This window comes from Lissotriton vulgaris, unplaced genomic scaffold (assembly GCF_964263255.1).
Source record: "Lissotriton vulgaris unplaced genomic scaffold, aLisVul1.2 SCAFFOLD_760, whole genome shotgun sequence".
NCBI lineage: Eukaryota > Metazoa > Chordata > Amphibia > Caudata > Salamandridae > Lissotriton > Lissotriton vulgaris.
In genome coordinates, this window is record NW_028242555.1 from 55615 (window position 1) to 76716 (window position 21102).

Genomic DNA, 21102 nt, shown 5'->3' on the forward strand with positions numbered 1-21102 from the left:
TTTGCACTTAATAAAACTTCAAAAACAACTGTCAACAAATCGAGATTCTTTAATCAAGATACCCTGCAACACAAATTCCAATTATTGGTAAATGTGTTTTTAGACCTAATTTAAGCATAGCACTTTTTTAAAATATGCGATGCTATGGAATATTCAAAAAATAGCTGGGGTAGGGCACACACTGAAACACAAGGCAAACATGAGCAGGAAACAAAGAACGGACACGCATGTGGAGGAGGTGGGAGGGACGACTGCTATAATAAATAGCTTCAACTCTGAACGTATTCCGGAAACCAGCCAATTCTAAACATCGATACAAATGATTTACGGGGAATCAAAGGCCAATGGAGGTACTGAAAGGCCAGAATATTGCAAGCAGCGATGGGTGCCACAAAGGAGATTCACAATGCTTTTCCGCTGCCAGGAGGAAGATCCTCTCCTGGCCCGACCCAGGGAGGGGGTGGGTTGTCCTGTCCTGGAGAGAAGCGATCGGACGGGTTCTACTCATGGGAAAAGGGGTGGTTTGAGATGAAATAAATGGAGTACAATGCACGTCTGCAAACAGGAGAGTTGCTTTGTAACTCTGGAAAAACATGTTAAGCCACAGGATGTGTACTAAACCACAATTGTCCGTCATGATTTTTGGGGAGAACGGAAGTAGCTGCCTCTGTTACAGAGTTAAAGCTTTCTTCACTTGAAAAAAGAAACAGCCCTTGCTTTTCTGGATATTGTGGTACAGTCCACTGTACTTCATGTCTTGGTTTCAGAAGGCTTAGGAAAACACGGAGTGCTAGCTAATAAAAATAATGAGCCATGACGAGAGAGGAAAGCCAGATGGCACCTCTGCTCGTACCTGTGCATGTAACCGCACGCTCTAGGCCACACAAAAAGCTGTGGTCTGCTTTTTAAAGCCCACTCACTATATGTCTCGCCAGAGCAGCACATGCGCTGGCTCGTACGAGACCTGAAAAGGATTGGTTAGAATTACTGATTGACAAAAACCGGTATGCTGTACTGTAGACCATGTTTTGCCATTGTGCAACATTCCGTCCATCATCTTGTGTGTTTTGCTGTTCACCCTATGTGGGAAGGTTAGGCCCAGACGTGGGTCCCGTGCTCGCTAAGCCACTGGAGTCCAGCTATCCTGGCTGAAGACGGCTGATAGACAGAAACCGGTCCTAGGATGCTTGATTCCGGTCCAGGGAAGACATGGCTTGGCAGTTCGGGCTGGACTGTTCCCATGAGGCACAGGGTCAAGACTGATTTGCATATGGCCATGTCTGAACTGGGGTGGCTTGGTGAGCAAAATAACAATGGATTAAACCCAGATCTGTGACTGGGGGTGAATGTTTTGCCAATGTGCAACATTCCGTCCATCATCTTGTGTGTTTTGCCGTAGACCACAGCCAGCCAATTGAGGACACACGTGGTGCTTCCCTACAGGTCACAAGATTCATTCGGGACATCACTTACATCACGGCACGGATATAGGCTCCTACTGCCACAGCCAAGCCCACCAATAGAGCATCAGAGAGAGCTGTTCTGGTGTTTGACATGTGCCAAGCTGCAACATGGGCCTCACTCCACACATTCACCAGACATCACGGTCTCCCTTCTGTCAACCGGGAGGGCCATGTCACATGCCCGGTCCTGCAGAACTCCCTATTGAAAGTGGATTTCTCAGACCCTTCACCTTGGAGTTACGGCTTCGGTATCTATTCAGAAGGTGAGTAATCTCTGGGTAGAAGTCTGTATGAGAAGAACAAGGTACTTACCTTCTGTAATGCTCTATTTGGTGGAAGCCCTGTGTATCCACAGATACCTACCGACCTTCCTTTCCCCGTTCTGTGGAGTGGTTTGGTCTTGTCTTGAAATGGTGCCAAGGTTTGGACATTGTCATGCTTACAGGCTGTGCTCTGTGTCTTAGAGCGAGTGTCAAAACAAAGCGCGCCTCGGTGTGCAGGGGGGGGGCGCCTCGGTGTGCAGGGGGGGCGCCTCGGTGTGCAGGGGGGGGCGCCTCGGTGTGCAGGGGGGGGGGCGCCTCGGTGTGCCGGGGGGGGGGGGGGGGGCGCCTCGGTGTGCCGGGGGGGGCGCCTCGGTGTGCAGGGGGTGGCGCCTCGGTGTGCAGGGGGTGGCGCCTCGGTGTGCGGGGGGGGGGGGGGGGGGCGCCTCGGTGTGCAGGGGGTGGCGCCTCGGTGTGCCGGGGGGGCGCCTCGGTGTGCAGGGGGGAGCCTCGGTGTGCAGGGGGGGAGCCTCGGTGTGCAGGGGGGGAGCCTCGGTGTGCAGGGGGGGGGGGGCGCCTCGGTGTGCAGGGGGGGGGCGCCTCGGTGTGCAGGGGGGGCGCCTCGGTGTGCAGGGGGGGCGCCTCTGTGTGCAGGGGGTGGCGCCTCGGTGTGCAGGGGTGGCGCCTCGGTGTGCAGGGGTGGCGCCTCGGTGTGCAGGGGTGGCGCCTCGGTGTGCAGGGGTGGCGCCTCGGTGTACAGGGGGGGGTGCGCCTCGGTGTGCAGGGGGTCGCCTCGGTGTGCAGGGGGGGGGGGCGCCTCGGTGTGCAGGGGGTCGCCTCGGTGTGCAGGGGGGGGGCGCCTCGGTGTGCAGGGGGGGCGCCTCGGTGTGCAGGGGGGGCGCCTCGGTGTGCAGGGGGGGCGCCTCGGTGTGCAGGGGGGGGGGGCGCCTTGGTGTGCAGGGGTGGCGCCTCGGTGTGCAGGGGCGGCGCCTCGGTGTGCAGGGGCGGCGCCTCGGTGTGCAGGGGGCGGCGCCTCGGTGTGCAGGGGGTGGCACCTCGGTGTGCAGGGGGGGGCGCCTCGGAGTGCAGGGGGGGGCGCCTCGGTGTGCAGGGGGGGGCGCCTCGGTGTGCAGGGGGGGCGCCTCGGTGTGCATGGGGGGCGCCTCAGTGTGCATGGGGGGCACCTCGGTGTGCAGGGGGGAGCCTCGGTGTGCAGGGGGGGAGCCTCGGTGTGCAGGGGGGGGGGGTGCCTCGGTGTGCAGGGGGGGGGGGTGCCTCGGTGTGCAGGGGGGGGGGGGCGCCTCGGTGTGCAGGGGGGGGGCGCCTCGGTGTGCAGGGGGGGCGCCTCGGTGTGCAGGGGGGGCGCCTCGGTGTGCAGGGGGGGCGCCTCGGTGTGCAGGGGGGGCGCCTCGGTGTGCAGGGGGGGAGCCTCGGTGTGCAGGGGGGGAGCCTCGGTGTGCAGGGGGGGAGCCTCGGTGTGCAGGGGGGGGCGCCTCGGTGTGCAGGGGTGGCGCCTCGGTGTGCAGGAGTGGCGCCTCGGTGTGCAGGGGGTGGCGCCTCGGTGTGCAGGAGGTGGCGCCTCGGTGTGCAGGAGGTGGCGCCTCGGTGTGCAGGGGGTGGCGCCTCGGTGTGCAGGGGGGAGCCTCGGTGTGCAGGGGGGGAGCCTCGGTGTGCAGGGGGGGGGGCGCCTCGGTGTGCAGGGGGGGGTGGCGCCTCGGTGTGCAGGGGGGGGGGGCGCCTCGGTGTGCAGGGGGGGCGCCTCGGTGTGCAGGGGTGGCGCCTCTGTGTGCAGGGGGTGGCGCCTCAGTGTGCAGGGGGGTGGCGCCTCGGTGTGCAGGGGGGTGGCGCCTCGGTGTGCAGGGGGGGGGCACCTCGGTGTGCAGGGGGGGCGCCTCGGTGTGCAGGGGGGAGCCTCGGTGTGCAGGGGGGGGATCCTCGGTGTGCAGGGGGGGGAGCCTCGGTGTGCAGGGGGGGGGGGCGCCTCGGTGTGCAGGGGGGGGGCGCCTCGGTGTGCAGGGGGGGGGCGCCTCGGTGTGCAGGGGGGGCGCCTCGGTGTGCAGGGGGGGCGCCTCGGTGTGCAGGGGGGCGCCTCGGTGTGCAGGGGGGGCGCCTCTGTGTGCAGGGGGTGGCGCCTCGGTGTGCAGGGGTGGCGCCTCGGTGTGCAGGGGTGGCGCCTCGGTGTACAGGGGGGGGTGCGCCTCGGTGTGCAGGGGGGGGGCGCCTCGGTGTGCAGGGGGTCGCCTCGGTGTGCAGGGGGGGGGGGCGCCTCGGTGTGCAGGGGGGGGGGGCGCCTCGGTGTGCAGGGGGGGGGGGCGCCTCGGTGTGCAGGGGGGGGGCGCCTCGGTGTGCAGGGGGGGCGCCTCGGTGTGCAGGGGGGGGGGCGCCTCGGTGTGCAGGGGGGGGGCGCCTCGGTGTGCAGGGGGGGCGCCTCGGTGTGCAGGGGGGGGCGCCTCGGTGTGCAGGGGCGGCGCCTCGGTGTGCAGGGGGCGGCGCCTCGGTGTGCAGGGGGTGGCGCCTCGGTGTGCAGGGGTGGCGCCTCGGTGTGCAGAGGGGGCGCCTCGGTGTGCAGGGGGGGCGCCTCGGTGTGCAGGGGGGGCGCCTCGGTGTGCAGGGGGGAGCCTCGGTGTGCAGGGGGGGAGCCTCGGTGTGCAGGGGGGGGGGGGCGCCTCGGTGTGCAGGGGGTGGTGCCTCGGTGTGCAGGGGGGCGCCTCAGTGTGCAGGGGGGAGCCTCGGTGTGCAGGGGGGGAGCCTCGGTGTGCAGGGGGGGGGGTGCCTCGGTGTGCAGGGGGGGGGGGCGCCTCGGTGTGCAGGGGGTGGTGCCTCGGTGTGCAGGGGGGCACCTCGGTGTGCAGGGGGGGGCGCCTCGGTGTGCAGGGGGGAGCCTCGGTGTGCAGGGGGGAGCCTCGGTGTGCAGGGGGGGAGCCTCGGTGTGCAGGGGGGGGGTGCCTCGGTGTGCAGGGGGGGGGGCGCCTCGGTGTGCAGGGGGTGGTGCCTCGGTGTGCAGGGGGGGCACCTCGGTGTGCAGGGGGGAGCCTCGGTGTGCAGGGGGGGCGCCTCGGTGTGCAGGGGGGGCGCCTCGGTGTGCAGGGGGGGCGCCTCGGTGTGCAGGGGGGGAGCCTCGGTGTGCAGGGGGGGGGTGCCTCGGTGTGCAGGGGGGGGGCGCCTCGGTGTGCAGGGGGTGGTGCCTCGGTGTGCAGGGGGGCACCTCGGTGTGCAGGGGGGGGCGCCTCGGTGTGCAGGGGGGCGCCTCGGTGTGCAGGGGGGAGCCTCGGTGTGCAGGGGGGGAGCCTCGGTGTGCAGGGGGGGGGTGCCTCGGTGTGCAGGGGGGGGGGGGCGCCTCGGTGTGCAGGGGGTGGGGGCGCCTCGGTGTGCAGGGGGTGGTGCCTCGGTGTGCAGGGGGGGCACCTCGGTGTGCAGGGGGGAGCCTCGGTGTGCAGGGGGGGCGCCTCTGTGTGCAGGGGGTGGCGCCTCGGTGTGCAGGGGTGGCGCCTCGGTGTGCAGGGGTGGCGCCTCGGTGTGCAGGGGTGGCGCCTCGGTGTGCAGGGGTGGCGCCTCGGTGTGCAGGGGTGGCGCCTCGGTGTGCAGGGGTGGCGCCTCGGTGTGCAGGGGTGGCGCCTCGGTGTGCAGGGGTGGCGCCTCGGTGTACAGGGGGGGGTGCGCCTCGTTGTACAGGGGGGGGGGGCGCCTCTGTGTACAGGGGGGGGGGGGCGCCTCGTATGGGGTTTGCCATCACTTTCTAGTCCGTGAATTCCCCCAGGGATCAGCCTGGACCAAAGGGTGAGTAGCCGGCAGTTAGACCGGTATCCGCCTGAAAGAGGCTCGCCTGAGGGGTGTCCCTGGTTCAGCAGGTCTCAAGGCCTCCTCCCTCCACAAGTTCCCACAGTGCTTCTCACTTCCATCAGGTTTCGGAGTGTGCAGAGTGGGGCACTTTATTTTGCATTCCTCTCTCTATCTTGACGGGATGGTCCTGGTGAGTGAAACGCAAAACCTAAGCAGAGGAGAATGTCCACCTCCCGTCCTCCGAATCCCATGTGACAGTCACCGAACCAAGAACCTGCCCCATGGAGGCCCCCGCCGTGCCTGCCACATGTGGCCTTCTCGAGGTAGCTATAGTCTTTCCCTGCGTCGATTCTTGTATGTTTGTCACCGCCGCCATGTGTGGGGCTCCACCGCTCTGGACAGTCCTTACCGCATTCCGCTCTCTGGAAGGCTGTGTGTTGAGCGCTGTTTTCCCAGGTCCTAGAGGTGAGCGGTGGTATTTCTGGTAACAGAGGCTCGAATCATAAGTGTGTACCTATAATACGGGATTCGCGAATCTGCTTTCTGCCGCCAAAGGCCTTTCATTTGAGTTGGAGTCACTCAGCTCTGGGTGCTGCCGGCCTGGCCGCCTCTTGTACTTTCACACTACCGATATGATATCTCTGATTTAGCGCCCTCCTCCCACGGGTGTGGACGTATCGCATCACACAGTGACTGGCGTGTGTGCATGAGCAATCTGTCCCCTAAGGGCAGGAACATACACTGCTCTTCCACGGAGAAGGAAGGGCGTGTGCTCCCTCGAGTGAGATGAGTGAATCTCTGCATTCCTCTCGCCAGAAATCTGCAGACAGCGGCGCCATCTACTGGCCAACGCCCGCATAGCATCCATTTCATCGCACTCCCACACGCCACATGCAGTTATAAAGATCTTGGAAATTGCAGCCCTTCGGGAGGGGATTCCTGGACAGCATGAAAAAGGTCCACTCATCTGGAGCTTTCTGCTCTTTCAGTCCGAGTGAAAGGAAGCCATAATGGTTGGCCAGAGGGAGGTTAGAAGGTGGGTCTGATACTGGCTTGTGACACCCAGACCCAGTGTTGAGTTTTTCAACTATTTAACTCAGGCGCATAGATGTGTTTTCTTGTAGAAAGAGGCAACCCTGCACCCAGCAATGTGCTGCAGAACGGATTCTCGGTTTACAACCTACCTTACAGCCCACTACTTTAATCGTACATGTGTGGAAAGAGAGAGGGGGTACTTTAGATGGTGTGGAATATGCCATGGTCCTATAATTTAAAATCTACTCTAGAGATTCCTACTATGGTGGATGGTTGTTCTAAATGGCCCTACAAAGATGAACGAGTTAAAACACCTTTTATTTCAAGTAAACCTCTTGCTACAGTCCCTTGTGAATTGGTGTGCTGAATGGATGAATGAACCCTCTTGTGAATAGGCACACCTTCAGAGTCATGTCGAACTGCATGCTCAGTTACTCTATAAAGCAGCCTCAGGTTGTTTTGCACTTTAAGCTGAGGTTCCTTCCTCAGCGTTCACTTTCCTGAGAATCTTTGAGTTTGCATTCCTGCTTCACCTCCTTGCTGTTGTGGAAAGAGGTTACTGAGTGATGCACCACTGTTGTGCAGTGCCTGTTAAATGTGCTCTGGGTTTGGGCTAATCTGACACAGCTCTGCTCTTGCTCTTCCAGGGATGACCACGGCTTCAGCCCCCTGCACTGGGCCTGTCGCGAGGGCCGCTCCACGGTGGTGGACATGCTGATCATGCGAGGAGCCAGAATCAATGTTATGAACCGGGGTGATGACACGCCCCTCCACCTGGCTGCAAGCCACGGCCACAGGGAGATCGTACAGAAGGTAAGTGTGTGCTTTGCTGCCTGGAAGGGCTTTCATGACTACAGCTCTGTCTGAAGAAGTATTCTAGAACGGTGGCACACATTATAGAACGCATCCCTCCTACCAACACTTGTATCCCCCAGGATTTGTGAGGTTGGGGAGGAGCAGGAATTCATATCAAGCAATAAATCTGTTTTTTAGAAATCGCACATTAATGAAAAATGACACTAAAGCAGAGCTGAATCATTGACACTTTACAAATAGTTTTAAAAACAAAGGCTTTCAAATTGGCAAAGCCTCCCATCCTGCAGTCCTTCGACAAAGCCCCTCATTTGAGGTTAATTTGTACGTTTCACTAGGAGCCTTCTTATCTTCATGCCCCTTCTTATTCCTGTGTCAGCCCCTTCATTTATGCCCTGTCACTCTTCTGGAGTGCACAGCTGATACCTACCCATGTTTTCTCTAGTCTAACCACCTTTAAATCTCTCCTAAAGATGTATATGTCCCTGAGCACATTGATTCAATACTGCACTCGCCTCGCTGTGTCCATCCCAGTGATCCCCTACATCGCTTCTGTGCCCATCCCAGCGATCCTCCACATCGCTGCTGTGTCCATCCCAGCAATCCCCTACATCGCTTCTGTGTCTATCCCAGCGATCCCCTACATCGCTTCTGTGTCCATCCCAGCGATCCCCTACATCGCTTCTGTGTCCATCCCAGCGATCCCCTACATCGCTTCTGTGTCCATCCCAGCGATCCCCTACATCGCTTCTGTGTCCATCCCAGCGATCCCCTACATTGCTTCTGTGTCCATCCCAGCGATCCCCTACATCGCTTCTGTGTCCATCCCAGCGATCCCCTACATCGCTTCTGTGTCCATCCCAGCGATCCCCATAATTGCTGTTGTGTTCATCCCAGCGATCCCCTACATCGCTTCTGTGTCCATCCCAGCGATCCCCATAATTGCTGCTGTGTTCATCCCAGCGATCCCCATAATTGCTGCTGTGTTCATCCCAGCGATCCCCTACATCGCTTCTGTGTCCATCCCAGCGATCCCCTACATTGCTTCTGTGTCCATCCCAGCGATCCCCTACATTGCTTCTGTGTCCATCCCAGCGATCCCCTACATTGCTTCTGTGTCCATCCCAGCGATCCCCTACATCGCTTCTGTGTCCATCCCAGCGATCCCCATAATTGCTGCTGTGTTCATCCCAGCGATCCCCTACATCGCTTCTGTGTCCATCCCAGCGATCCCCATAATTGCTGCTGTGTTCATCCCAGCGATCCCCATATTTGCTGCTGTGTTCATCCCAGCGATCCCCATAATTGCTGCTGTGTTCATCCCAGCGATCCCCATAATTGCTGCTGTGTTCATCCCAGCGATCCCCTACATCGCTTCTGTGTCTATCCCAGCGATCCCCTACATCGCTTCTGTGTCCATCCCAGCGATCCCCTACATCGCTTCTGTGTCCATCCCAGCGATCCCCTACATCGCTTCTGTGTCCATCCCAGCGATCCCCTACATTGCTGCTGTGTCCATCCCAGCGATCCCCTACATCGCTGTAGTGCCAATCCCAGCGATCCCCTACATCGTTGCTGTGTCCACTTGCATGCAACGCTCTGCATGTTTACCAGCCCGTCTTGCATGTGTACAAGCCACCAGCATGCTTCTGATACAATTTGGACACAGTGCTACTATTGGCTTAGTCTGAAACTTGCTGGGTGCAACCTTATGTCTGATCTTCATGTGTGTGGCATTGTGACATAGGGCACGGCAAATAAAAAATGACTGAGTTTATAGTGATGCTACAGAGCAAAGCATCAGAGGGGTAAACTTCTTTTTAGATCTCTGCTCCTGTGCCTCTGGTTTCAAGATTCTAGTGCCATTTTGTAAGATAATCTATATTGATCACATAAACTTTAGTGTTTAAAAGTATCCTATATTGCATTCCACGTTCCAACATATAAAGTGCACAATATGTGACTGCCTCAGATGTGCTCCTTGTTGCTTTGTTTGGCGCTACAGTCCGAGTTTGCTTCTCTAGTTGCCTTTTAAAAGCTACAGTTCACCTTATCCCATCACTTAGCATGTTCCAAAGCAGAGAAAGGTAATCACCCCCCCCCCGTTAGTAAGAAAGGTTTTTAGAAATTGATCAACTGACTTCACATATCATTCTATCAAGTAGTTACAGTATTTAGAATTGTATCTGAAATAATTTTTCCTGACCGGAGACGTGAAGGAATATATGCTCACTATACTGCGTGCCTGGTCAGTGTCGCGTACCCACTGCCAGCACCCGTCTGCTGTGTCATTTCCTCGGCAGGCTCTCATCTCTTCACAGCCTCCCTCCCCTGATGCCAGTTGGATTGTTTCCAGGTTGTTCGGCCAGTTGTGCTTCTCTTCGACAAATGGATCCCTTCAAATTCAGGGAGACTGGAGATGGATCTGCTTTGGAACATAAGTTGACAGGAAAGTTCCCCTTTGCCGATGCTGTTAACATGCGTCGTCATGATCTGTATCAAGGATTCATCTGAAACCTAATCTTGCTGGCGGACAGTGGTCACTCCGTGAAAGGTGTAAAGCTGTCTCAGTTCACGCTTGAAACCGGATGACATAAACTCTCTAAAGTGTCAAAAGACCTTCCTCTTGAAGCGGTGATGTGAGCCTGGATGTCTCTGATGCTGTTTGTATTCTGCAGCCCCAAGAGACCCTTTCAAGTGTAGATGAGTCTTTCATCAGTGGCTTGTTTATTAATATTATCATTTGGAGGCATTTATTTTTGTGATCCAATTTATATCCGATATCTTTGGTCATCACGATCTATCTTTAGGTCAGATTTTCTCCTTACTCAGAGCAGTGGTTGAGATGAGGGGGTGACCATTTTAGGTGAAGGTTGGCTTGAGGTGTGGCAGGTTTTCAATACAACCACTTAGTATGTAACTTTTATTGTATTTTTTATCATTCATAATGTGGAAACAAATTCCAGCGACCCCTGCTTCTGCGCTCTGTGGACTAGAAGAGTTAGATACATCTTATTAATTGTTATTTGGAATATTTCTTAACTGGATATCCTATACCTCTAGCCTGCTTCTGGCCCTCCTACACTTCTGCCGCTCACCCTTGTGTAGGTGATTATGTTAAAGTTCTGGCTGGAGAAGGCTTCTCGCTGGGGTTGTTTGGCCCTCGCTGGGGCCTTTCGTCTTGTTCCCTGATTTGTTATTTAGGCCTTGAAGCCAAGCTCTGAGCAGCTGGAAGCCAGTGTTGAGTTCACTGTCTGGGGTTTGCTCTGCTGTGCTTTTCGTGTATCTTCTATTAGTCTAGTTACTTTATTTCAATCCACTGCACCTTGCAAATGACCGTAGCAGAAGTAGACCTACAGTGGATTTGCATACTTATGTGTCGGACAGTGCCAGCAATCTGTGATGGCAGTGTGACTTATAACCACAGCAGTGCACGGTGCATGTCATTGAGTCCACTGCAGTGTACAATGCGCAGGAGGATTGCACAGTGCATGCCACGAAGCGTGGTCTTAAAGCCCGTTGGTGTCCTGAGACAGCTCCGCCGGTCGGGAGACTGCTGTGACGGATAGCGGGCTGCCAATGACCCTAAAACGGACGGACTTTCCTACATAGGCCGTCGGAACATGTCGGGACCTCCCGGCGGGTATTTCCGAGGTTTGGAACTGCCTGAATAAGCAAAAACGGAGGTGGACGGAGCGGACCTCGGACGACCTCCCAAAATGGCGGTGACCGCGCTATGAAGTAACGGACCAAACGAGCATCTCATGGGCAAGATCTGCGCCCTCTGGTCATCAGGGAGAATACAAGAGGTGTCCGCCAATAATGTGGCGCGGAAAATCGTGTGCTGACCTAACAGGCAACGGACCGTGAGTAAATTGCGATATGCGTTCCACGGAGCGCAAGATGGCGGCCAGCGTGAAACTCACAAAAGTAAAGAGCTCCACGGCAATGTACGGTCATGAAATGTGTGGCGTTCTTGCACTAAACTAGCGACTACGATGATCTGCAACTGCCGGCAAGCCCAGCACCCGGGTCAAACCCTTCTCGGGGGCGCCTGCGACTATCGACTGTGTGTTTGCCCACAAGGAAACACGGAGTACGGCGGCGGCTTACTCAGGCACGCATGCTAGAGACACAAGAGACATTGCGGTGCTGCTGTGGAGCGAACTGAGGGTTAACAGCCATTAGGGACGTGATCGAGCAATGTCAATGTGGCGATGTTGGACAATGCGCGGGGAAGGTCGGGACGTCAGTAACATCGGTCGTATCCCCCCTGTGCGTGGTAGCAATATGCGACCGTGGGCTGCCATAGGAGGTGAACCAATATTGGCATAGCAACCAACGCGCATCCAGCGGGCTGCCCACGCCATCCAACTGGGTTATGTATGTATCCTCACCTACCTGCTCCGGGGGGCCATGCATCCATTCTCCGCAACAGACGGGCCTGGGCCCGAGGTCAGAAATGTGCCCCCCCCCACCCCCCTTCACTGACCACGCTGCTTCGCGCAAACGGTGCCTGACTCCAAGATGGCGCCCTGGGGACACGCTTCAGATGACCGGCGGACACAGGCTCCAGGGACACGAACGCATGCCAGGGGAAACCTTTGCTGCAAACTTTGCTGCCTTCCATCTCTGCCTGGGCGCCGGGGGTCTTTTTCCCCTGACCCTCCTCTGGTCGCTGGATTGAACTCCCCTGCCCAGCTCCTCTTGAACGATGAGGCTGCGACTTTGCTGCGGACTGCCTGTCCCCCCCTGGACCTGCTGGCTATGCCAGCCTTCTTTTCCTAACCTTCGGACTCGGACCTTCGCGCTCCCCGCCATTATCTCTATATGACGTGCCTCTTCTACTAACTTTTTCTTCCGCTATTTTAGAGATCTCTCACTGTCCTTTTGACTTTCCTACTGTCTCTCTTATTGCCTTTGACCAGTATAGGCCCAGAGTATATCCATTTGTATCTCCTCCTCGTGTGATTCTATCTCTTGTACATCTGCAATTTTTTTTTTCTTTTTTTTTTTTCTTTTCTATTTGCACCTTTTTGTAACGCTTGTAATCCTAAGTCAGCTGAAATTCCAGGAGCCTAGTCCCGACAGCTCGACGACTTTCGGAGGGCTGGATGAGGTCCCCCGCTACACGGCGGAGGAGGGCACTGGACATCGAATGCTCTCACTGTCCTTTTGACTTTCCTACTCTCTCTCTTATTGCCTCTGACCAGTATAGGCCTAGAGTATATCCATCTATATCTCCTCCTCTTGTGATTCTATCTCTTGTACATTTGCAATTTTTTTCTTTTCTATTTGCACCTTTTGTAACGCGTGTATTCCTAAGTCAGCTGAAATTCCAGGAGCCTAGTCCCGACAGCTCGATGACTTTCGGAGGGCTGGATGAGGTCCCCCGCTACACGGCGGAGGAGGGCACTGGACATCGAATGCTGGCTTATGTAAAGCGCTCTGATAACCTAAACGGTTCAAGATCCTGAAATGTGCAACGTAACTGATTCTATGTAAACTGTTGTGACAACATGTAACGGAACTGGTGCTATGTAAAGCGCTCTGATAACCTTATCGGTTCAAGTTCGCGCTATAGAAAACTCTAAAAATAAAATAAAATAAATAGTATGCCATAGCAGTGCAGAGTGCTCGTCACAGGCCACAGTGCAAGCTAGCGACCATTGCAGCCCATAGTTAGTGCCATAGCCTTCAAAAAGAGCGCAGTGCATGCCACCGATTCTGCAGTAACAGCATGCAGTGCATGCCCCAAAGTCATTAGGAACCGTGCATGCCTGCCAGCCTGCAAGAGCTGTGAATGGTTCGTTCCATAGTGTCTGTATAAGGGCGCGCTCAGTGCACAGTGCATGTCCTAAAGTCCACAAGAGCTGCCCACAGTTGCACACCAGAGTCTGCAGTGGCAGAAGTCCGAGCGTTTCATGGCGCCTGCAAGAGCCACGAGGCCTTATCTGCAAACAAAATGAACAAATGAGTATGAACAGTTGAGTCTCTGATACAAACTATACAACTGCTTAATACGCACTGACCCATGCTGCATGCATCTACTAATAAGGTCAGATAACAGAAATCATACATGGAAACAAACATCAAACAGTAATCTTATAGACCTGTTCGCCAGACATCCACCACCTTGTTAAGTGAAAAAGAGACACAACAATTTTATGAAGGACTTATTTGCGACTATTGTGAATTCTGAAGATTCTTAAACTTTCTCATTGCAAAAACCATGGTCTCCTGCACCTGGGGAATATTAAGGTAAGGAGATGATGGTTGCAGAGAGAAGCTAGGGGTATGGGTGAAATCTGAGTGAGCAAAAGAACGATGGATTTAACCCAGATCTCTTGTCTGGGGGTGAATGTATGATTTATTCAGCATTCCGTCACCATCATTTGTTAGCCTATCAAGTTCGAAAAGCAGGCTTAAAGCTAGCGTAGGCAATCAGACCAAAGTCGTGTCACTGCTGTGCTTGCTTCAGTTTATCTTTCTGAGAGCAGAGGTATGGAATGAATAAAAGATCTATGGCATCAGCGAGTCTTGCCTGCCATTGTGCTGCCTGGAACAGAAAAGCCAGAGTTCCTATTCTAAGGACTTGGCATTCACCCACACTGATTTCCTGTTTGACATTTCCGGTCCTGCTGCTCGGCCTGCTATGTCGTTCGTCACTGTAGCATCCCCTGCTAGCCCTCGGAGATACCCCTGGCAGCCTTCACGGGCAGCACCCCAGCATGTGCTGCTCCTGCTCAGGCAGAGTGCCTCATTGTGTTGTAGGAGCGCCCCCTAAATCTCCCCAGCCTCCAGGCCAAGCCTGGGCTGGAAAAAAGGGACGCCAGCAGTGGCGACCTGTACTATGAGCAGGGAGAGGCACAGGTCCAGCTCTCCTGCTTGATCTGAAAATGAAGAGTGCCTAGCAGGCTGACCTTTGCTTAGCATGACTGACATTCTTTATAGTGGCCAAAAAGTGAGGGGTTGTGGGCCCTCAGCCCATTAGAATGAGCCGCGGCTGGGTGCCAGCACATTTTTTCCATTCTTTGTCTTCTAGACAGGTCCAGCTGCCGCTCTCATTGTTCCGGTAAATAACATTTTTTAATCATGCTATTTATTTCTCCAGGAACTGTTCATTGTAGCCTCCATTTGCCTTTAAAAGGCTATCTCTGCTCAAAGGCTATTTGCCTGTGATTGCCTAAAAAAAAGGCAATAAGTCTGAGCCGAATTTTGTTTCCCACATCTGACAAGTGGCACTATAACCTAAGGTATAATCAGCCATTCTTGGCATTTCAGTCAAACACATTTTGCACCGTCGGGCTGGTGGTTTTTCTTTTACCACTTCTATTATGGGTTCAAAACCCCAGAATGCAAAGTGATGCCAGAGTGCCACAACAGACCGAAGCTGTTCTGTGCAACAATTAGCCATAAATAAGTTGTGATTTACAATTTTACAAAGTCGTCTAGTCCATTTCTCAAACTGCTTGTTTCATATGTAAACACCAAAAGTGAATTCTGGTCACATATTTTGTCAGGGTTTACGCTTTCATTCACAACCTGCAATAAAACTAGCAGTGGCAATGCAAATAATTTTCTCTTTTGTGTAGTTTAAAGCTTTATATCAAACTTCACAAAAAAAAGCTACAACATGGAACGCAGCAACTCATCTTTCCGTAAAACAAAGAATATATAAAGGATGGCAGGCAGTAGCAGGAGGAACATCACACAATTCTCTCACACATGCAGAACAGAGGCCACCGAAGCAGCTAACACACCAAAGAGGGAGTAAGGAGATTTTAAAGGATTGTTGTATGCTCTCCATAAACAGATCTAATCATACAAGAAAACCGAACTCGAAGAAATAGCCAGACCTTTTTTTGCATTAGCATGCATTGAGATGCACGTGGTCCACCTAGAGTCCTTGGTTGATAAGGCATATCCTTTTTAGGTTTCGACCTGGCGATCTGCGCAAGCAGTTCGCGCAGGCGAAATCTATTGTTTACATATATTGGCTTCAGGAACGTCCCCCGGCTCCCATTGGCTAGCTCCATAAATGGAGGCTAGCCATTGGGAGCCGGATCTGTCCGTCAAGGCCGGACCAGATTCGGGGGCATTCCCGCGATTTTTTTCCCTCTCCGCCTCTGTGATGTCGTCATCGCGGCAGTGGGCGGAGTTTCGTTTTTTTTTCTCGGGGTTTGTTTTTGTGTCATTTTATGCCGACCACGGCCGCCGGAGGAAGCCCAGGTGAGTGCTTGTTGAACCCTGCTGTCCATTTTTCATAATTTTAGTACCTTTCTCTTTTGCTCTGTTTCATAATCTGTCTGATGATGAAAAGTAAGTCCAAGCTACCAAAATAAGTTCCGGTGCCCAACAACACCCTCAACCCACATGGCACAAATTAAGCACCGTTAGACTGTAAGCAGCCCTTCCTTGCCGCGGGCTCTTCAGAGCCCCCGCTGTCCCACATTCCCATGGCTAGGCCTCGGCAGTGCGGTCTCTCCCATGGCCCCTGTAAAAGAGTCTGTCTCTGCTGCCGTCATCTCTTTCCTCCTTCACTGGGGAACACGGGCCAATTAAGCCCAGCTAACAAGTGCTGTAATGTTTTGGCAGCTGCTGTTCCCTTCTGCATGCAAACACCAGGCGGTCCCTGCACGCGACTATTTTTAACCATTTGAGCAGCCCTCGGGGAAGCAGTCCCACTACCGACGCCCCAGACGGTACCAGAGAGCGCACCACGCCGCCCCCCTTAATTGCTCACATTCAGGAAGCATCGGAGGATGCTGCTGTGAGGTTGGCGGCGGTGGGTGTGAAGGTAAGGAAGGGCCCTCGTGGAAATGCAGCTCGCTATACTACTTGGGTTTGTTTGCTAGGGACTCTTGTCACAGAGCGGGTGGGGGTAGGAGGCCGCAGGTTATTAGCCAGTGAAAACTGTTAGGATGGTGGAGGATGCTGGGGTGGTGACCTCTCACAGATGACTGTCCGTGTAGAGGGTGCTGTGGTGCTGACGTCTCACAGATGAGTCCGTGTAGAGGGTGCTGGGGTGCTGACCTCTCACAGATGAGTGTCAGCTTAGAGAGTGCTGGGGTGCTGACGTCTCACAGATGAGTGTCTGCTTAGAGAGTGCTCGGGTGATGACCTCTCATAAATGAGGGTCCACGTAGGGGTGCCCTGAATGGTGGCCTACATGTGGGATGCAGCCAGCAGTGGTGATCCCCAATGAAATACGGCCATGAATGTCTATCCTCAGCCCGCTGCTGCCAGCACCTTGGATCCTAAGGCAGAGATGGAGAGGAGTGGTGATCCTACAAAGAGGCTTCCGTGGCATGGGCAGTTGTGGAGCAGGGTTGGAAGCAGACAAGAAAGGTGATCCTATGGCATAGGTTGCAGGATGTTTCAATGCAAGGTTGCAGGAGCTAGGGACGGTGACTGACGCAAATGCTTGCCACCATGGCGGATCTTGGAGAGAAATATGGCCAACAATGTTGGTCCCAGAACAAAGCCTGTTATGATAGTGATCCTGACAGGCAACGGAGCACTCTCCTGTGTCTTAACAGCCCCTCCACAATCCTACTATCCACCCATTCTCACAGAGTTTACATATTTTGACTTATTGTACCCCCTCCTTGCTGACAGTTGTTGTCCAGAGCTCTTGTCTGTATCACAGTCTCAGTAATGCTATTCTGTACCCCTACAAGACCTGTCTTACTCTCAGTTCACCGTGCAGTGGGTTTCCACCACACTTCTCTTACCTCTGTAATCCTTTTAATGAAACTCTCCTTGCCAGCCCTGCTCGCCAGGCTTTAAATCCCACTTGATGGTCACACCTATGCTTAAAAAAATGAAGTCTGACTTCAATGTTAAACTCTTTAACTGTTTCTCAAGCTTCCTACTTCTCCACGAGTTTGTAACTTCTCCCCACTCTGACCATGACAACAATCCTCCCTTATCACCTTCCATCCTTCAGAAACATTCAAAACAGTTAACCACTGTTTCCTACTCATTGTCTTAGTATGCCCCTCATCACTGTACCCCCCTGGAGGGGTTCTTCTGCTTCTCTGACCAATCTGTCATTCTGCTGGTGCTCCTCCCAGTAACCTGCCAACGACAGTCTTTGGTTTTTGCCTTTTCTCTCTTGAATCCATCTCCTCAGTGACATAGTCTGCTTCAACTTCTCCAACCGCCTATAAACCGATAGCACACATATCCCTTTTCCTCTTTTCGTTCCTGTCTCTTCTTGTCACCTCGTTGAAATCTAGTACCCTGACTCGGTTGCTTCTAACAGGCATGGCATGGCCATTCATTCCCTTATCCAAAACGTATGCAAAAGTGAAATAATTTCCATGCCACCATCTGCCCATGCCAGCCAGTTTCCTGCTTTCTACTCCTGTGGCTGCTCCCTCCTCCAGCAACCGTGGCATGAGGCTGACACGTGGGCTGCTGAATTCATATCTGTGCATAGATCGCCGCCTAGTGTTGGGTCCGGATGATTGCACATTGTTGTCCTGGAAGAGTCTTCGACGTATCACGAGATAGGTGGCTCCTCCCCTAGACTACAGTGCGCATGGGCATCGACTCCATCCCCAGATTGTTTTTTTCCGCCATTGGGTTCGGATGTGTTTCGGTTCCCTCTGTCGGAATCGATAGTTGTTTAACTTACTTTGCTCGAGACCAAAAGGTCTTTAGGACTGGCGTCGGTATTGTTTAGCGTTCGGGTTCGTTTTTTCTTCGGCTCCGAACCAACACTGCCCTTCCGCGTGCTTTCGGCGCGGACGGGCCTACTCGACGCTCCAACCTACTTCCATCATGGAACGAAGTCCATTTAAACGGTGCCCGGTGTGTGCGTCGAAGTATCCACATATCGACGTGCACCCGGTGTGCAATAAATGCTTGTCGCCGGACCACGACGAGGCCAAGTGTATGGCCTGCTCCAAGTTCCGGTCGAAGAAGACACTCAAGCTCCGCCGAGCTGCGCGCCTGGAGGCCCAGCGATCGGCACCTCCTCCGGCAGACATCTTCAACACGGAGGATGTCGGCGACGACACTATCCAGGAGATCCCGGAATCTAACCCGGCGTCGGAGGTCGAGGACGACTACGACGCAGAAGACGAGGATTTCGATGAAGTCGTCGGAGGTAGGGGACGACGACGGGGCCCTTGCCACCGTGGAGGATAGCTCGGACGAAGAGCTTCCTCAAGCTGACTCCGGGGCCAGCCACCAACCTATGGCCCAGGCCGAGGGATCGCCTTCGGGCCTTACCCAAAGCCTTGATACCAGGCCCACGGCTCCGCCTCCCGGCCCGGCCACGGACATTGATACGGCACCACTCACGGTACAAAAACCGAAAGTGAAACCATCAATTTCGACGCCGGACATATCGAAACCGAAAGCGCAAGTCGCGCTGGTCGGGTCGAAGTCTTCGGAGGCCTCGGCGCCGAAGAAATCCAAGATGGCCGTCGAGCTCAAGGGCCACGCCAAAATGGCCGACCCGAAGACTACGGTATCGAAGTCGAAGTGTAAAGCGGTCGACGCAACTGCATCGGCGCCGAAGATGGTCGACGCACTTAAGAGTCGCCTCGATACCAGGAAGGCCGACGACCATAAGAAGGACACTCTCGTCACGAAGAAGCGGCAGGACGACCCCAAGTCTCTCCCTGCCCCGCTTCCACTCGGCAAGGCCAAGGGACCGACCGCGTCGGCTCCGAAGACTGCGTCATTGGTCGCCATCCCGAAACAGGCTACAGAAGACTCTCTCGAGCCGGTGCGTCCCTCGGCCTCATTCACTAAGAAGGTTACGGAGTCCCTTCAACGTATTAGGGAGGGGTCCGCAGAAGTCGAGCGGAAGGACCCTGTGCCGCCCAAGCCTCTTCAAAAACCGGCGAAGACGCCAACGCCAATTCTGTTCACGTTGCCGCCAAAGACGACGCCGAAGGCTTTCACAGCAAAACCTGGGGCCGGGGTGCCCGTGAAGGTATCTTCGACGCCGAAGGCATCGCTAGTGGTTCCAAGCCCGCGGCACCGACCGCTGGCAGACGAAGAACGTCAGGAGGTGATCATCGACGCCAACACGGGCAAGCTCTCTCTCCTTAAGAGAAAGATCACCCCTGAACCACAATTGGAGGATTACCACATTCCACTTAAGAAAAAGATGGACTCTGCTGGTGCCCCTGCCCCTGTGGAGCCTGTGTCTCCACAAGCACATGAACTTTCACTCCCTCTTTCCAATGTGGAGGAGGGTGACGGCAACGACGAGGATGAGTATTCCTATCCAGTCTACTCAGACCCAGAAGATGCGACTGAGCCATGGTCTGCTGGTGGCGATCCTGGGGACCCGCATTCGGGGCAGGAGCATCAACTTTTTTCAGCCAAAACTTCCCCGAAAGAGGACTCTGCAGCTTTCAATGCGCTCATTGAAAGGGCGGCAGCCAATCATGACGTCGATCTACATGCTGACCCAGTAGACGTCGACTTCCTATTTGACACCTTTTCAGTCTCTGAAAAAACTGTAAAGACTTTGCCAATGCTAAAAGGGGTGTTGAAACATGCAGCTGAAGTCTTCAAGGAGCCCACCCGAGCAAGGGTCATCAACCCACGTATCGACAAAAAGTACAAGGCAGCGCCCACTGATCCTACTTATATCAGGGGACAGTTGCCTCTGGATTCCCTGGTTGTCTCCAATGCACGCAAAAGAGCCAATTCACAAACTACGGGTGATGCACCTCCCCCAGACAAGGAATCAAAAGTATTTGAGGCTTCGGGGAAAAGGGTGGCTGCGCAGGCAGCCATCATATGGCGCATATCCAATACACAGGCGCTACTGGCGCGTTACGACAGGGCACACTATGACACTCTAGAGACCCTTTTACAGCACTTACCCGATCAATATAAGGAGGCTGCAGAAATGTTGATACAGGAGGGGAAGCTTATCACCAATGCTTCAATTAAGTGCGCTCTGGATGTGGCTGACACCGCCTCAAGAGCAATTAACACTAGCGTTCTACTTCGTAGACATGCATGGCTCAGGATATCCGGTTTCAAACCAGACATTCAAACCACCATCTTGAACCAAACGGTCAACCCAGACCACCTGTTTGGCCCAGAAGTTGATACCACCCTCGAGAAGATGAAGGACACCGACACTGCGAAGTCTATGGGTGCCTTGTAGTCCCAGCAGTTTCGGGGTGGTTCCTTTCGTCGCTCCAATAATAGAGGCACCTTGAGGGGTCAACTGTCAGTCAACGCAATTCTACAAAAGCAACACCCAACCTTCCTATACCAACAAGGGTCAGGGTGGGTACCGTGACAACAACGTCAAAGGCAGAGGACGTGGAAATAACAGCTCCAGGTCCTCCACCGCCAACAAACAGGGACGCCTTGTCACTGCCCCCCGACCACACAACACCGGTCGGGGGGAGACTCCGGCAGTTCCTGCCCGTGTGGAAGTCCATCACCACGGACTGGTGGGTCAGATCTCTTATCCAATACGGTTATTGTCTGGAGCTCACATCCACTCCACCCAACATACCCCCAAAGAACCGTCCTATGTCCGGCGAGCACTTGCACTTGTTGCAGCAAGAAGTCAACGTCATGCTGCAAAAAGGGGCAATAGAGCTCGTGCCCCTGCAGGAAAGAGGTACAGGAGTTTCCTCCCTGTACTTTCTGATTCCAAAGGACGGATCCCTCAGGCCCATCCTAGACCTCAGACCTCAACTTTTACATTCTGTCAGAACATTTCCATATGCTCACGCTGCCGCAGGTTCTCCCAC

The 21102-nt window shown here is 54.9% G+C and overlaps 1 protein-coding gene across 3 annotated transcripts in view; it reads left to right on the plus strand.

The window, feature by feature from the left end:
• The first annotated feature begins 7190 nt into the window (after positions 1 to 7190).
• Positions 7191 to 21102, plus strand: part of ILK (integrin linked kinase) — an 87460-nt gene continuing 73548 nt past the window's right edge. For all 3 annotated transcript variants that reach the window (XR_015303780.1, XR_015303781.1, XM_086948348.1), the window contains exon 1: positions 7191 to 7351. Coding sequence is in view for 1 of the 3 variants with exons in the window: in XM_086948348.1 (XP_086804474.1) it covers positions 7250 to 7351 (102 nt within the window). In the remaining 2 variants the exon portion in view is untranslated. The remainder of the gene's footprint in view (positions 7352 to 21102) is intronic.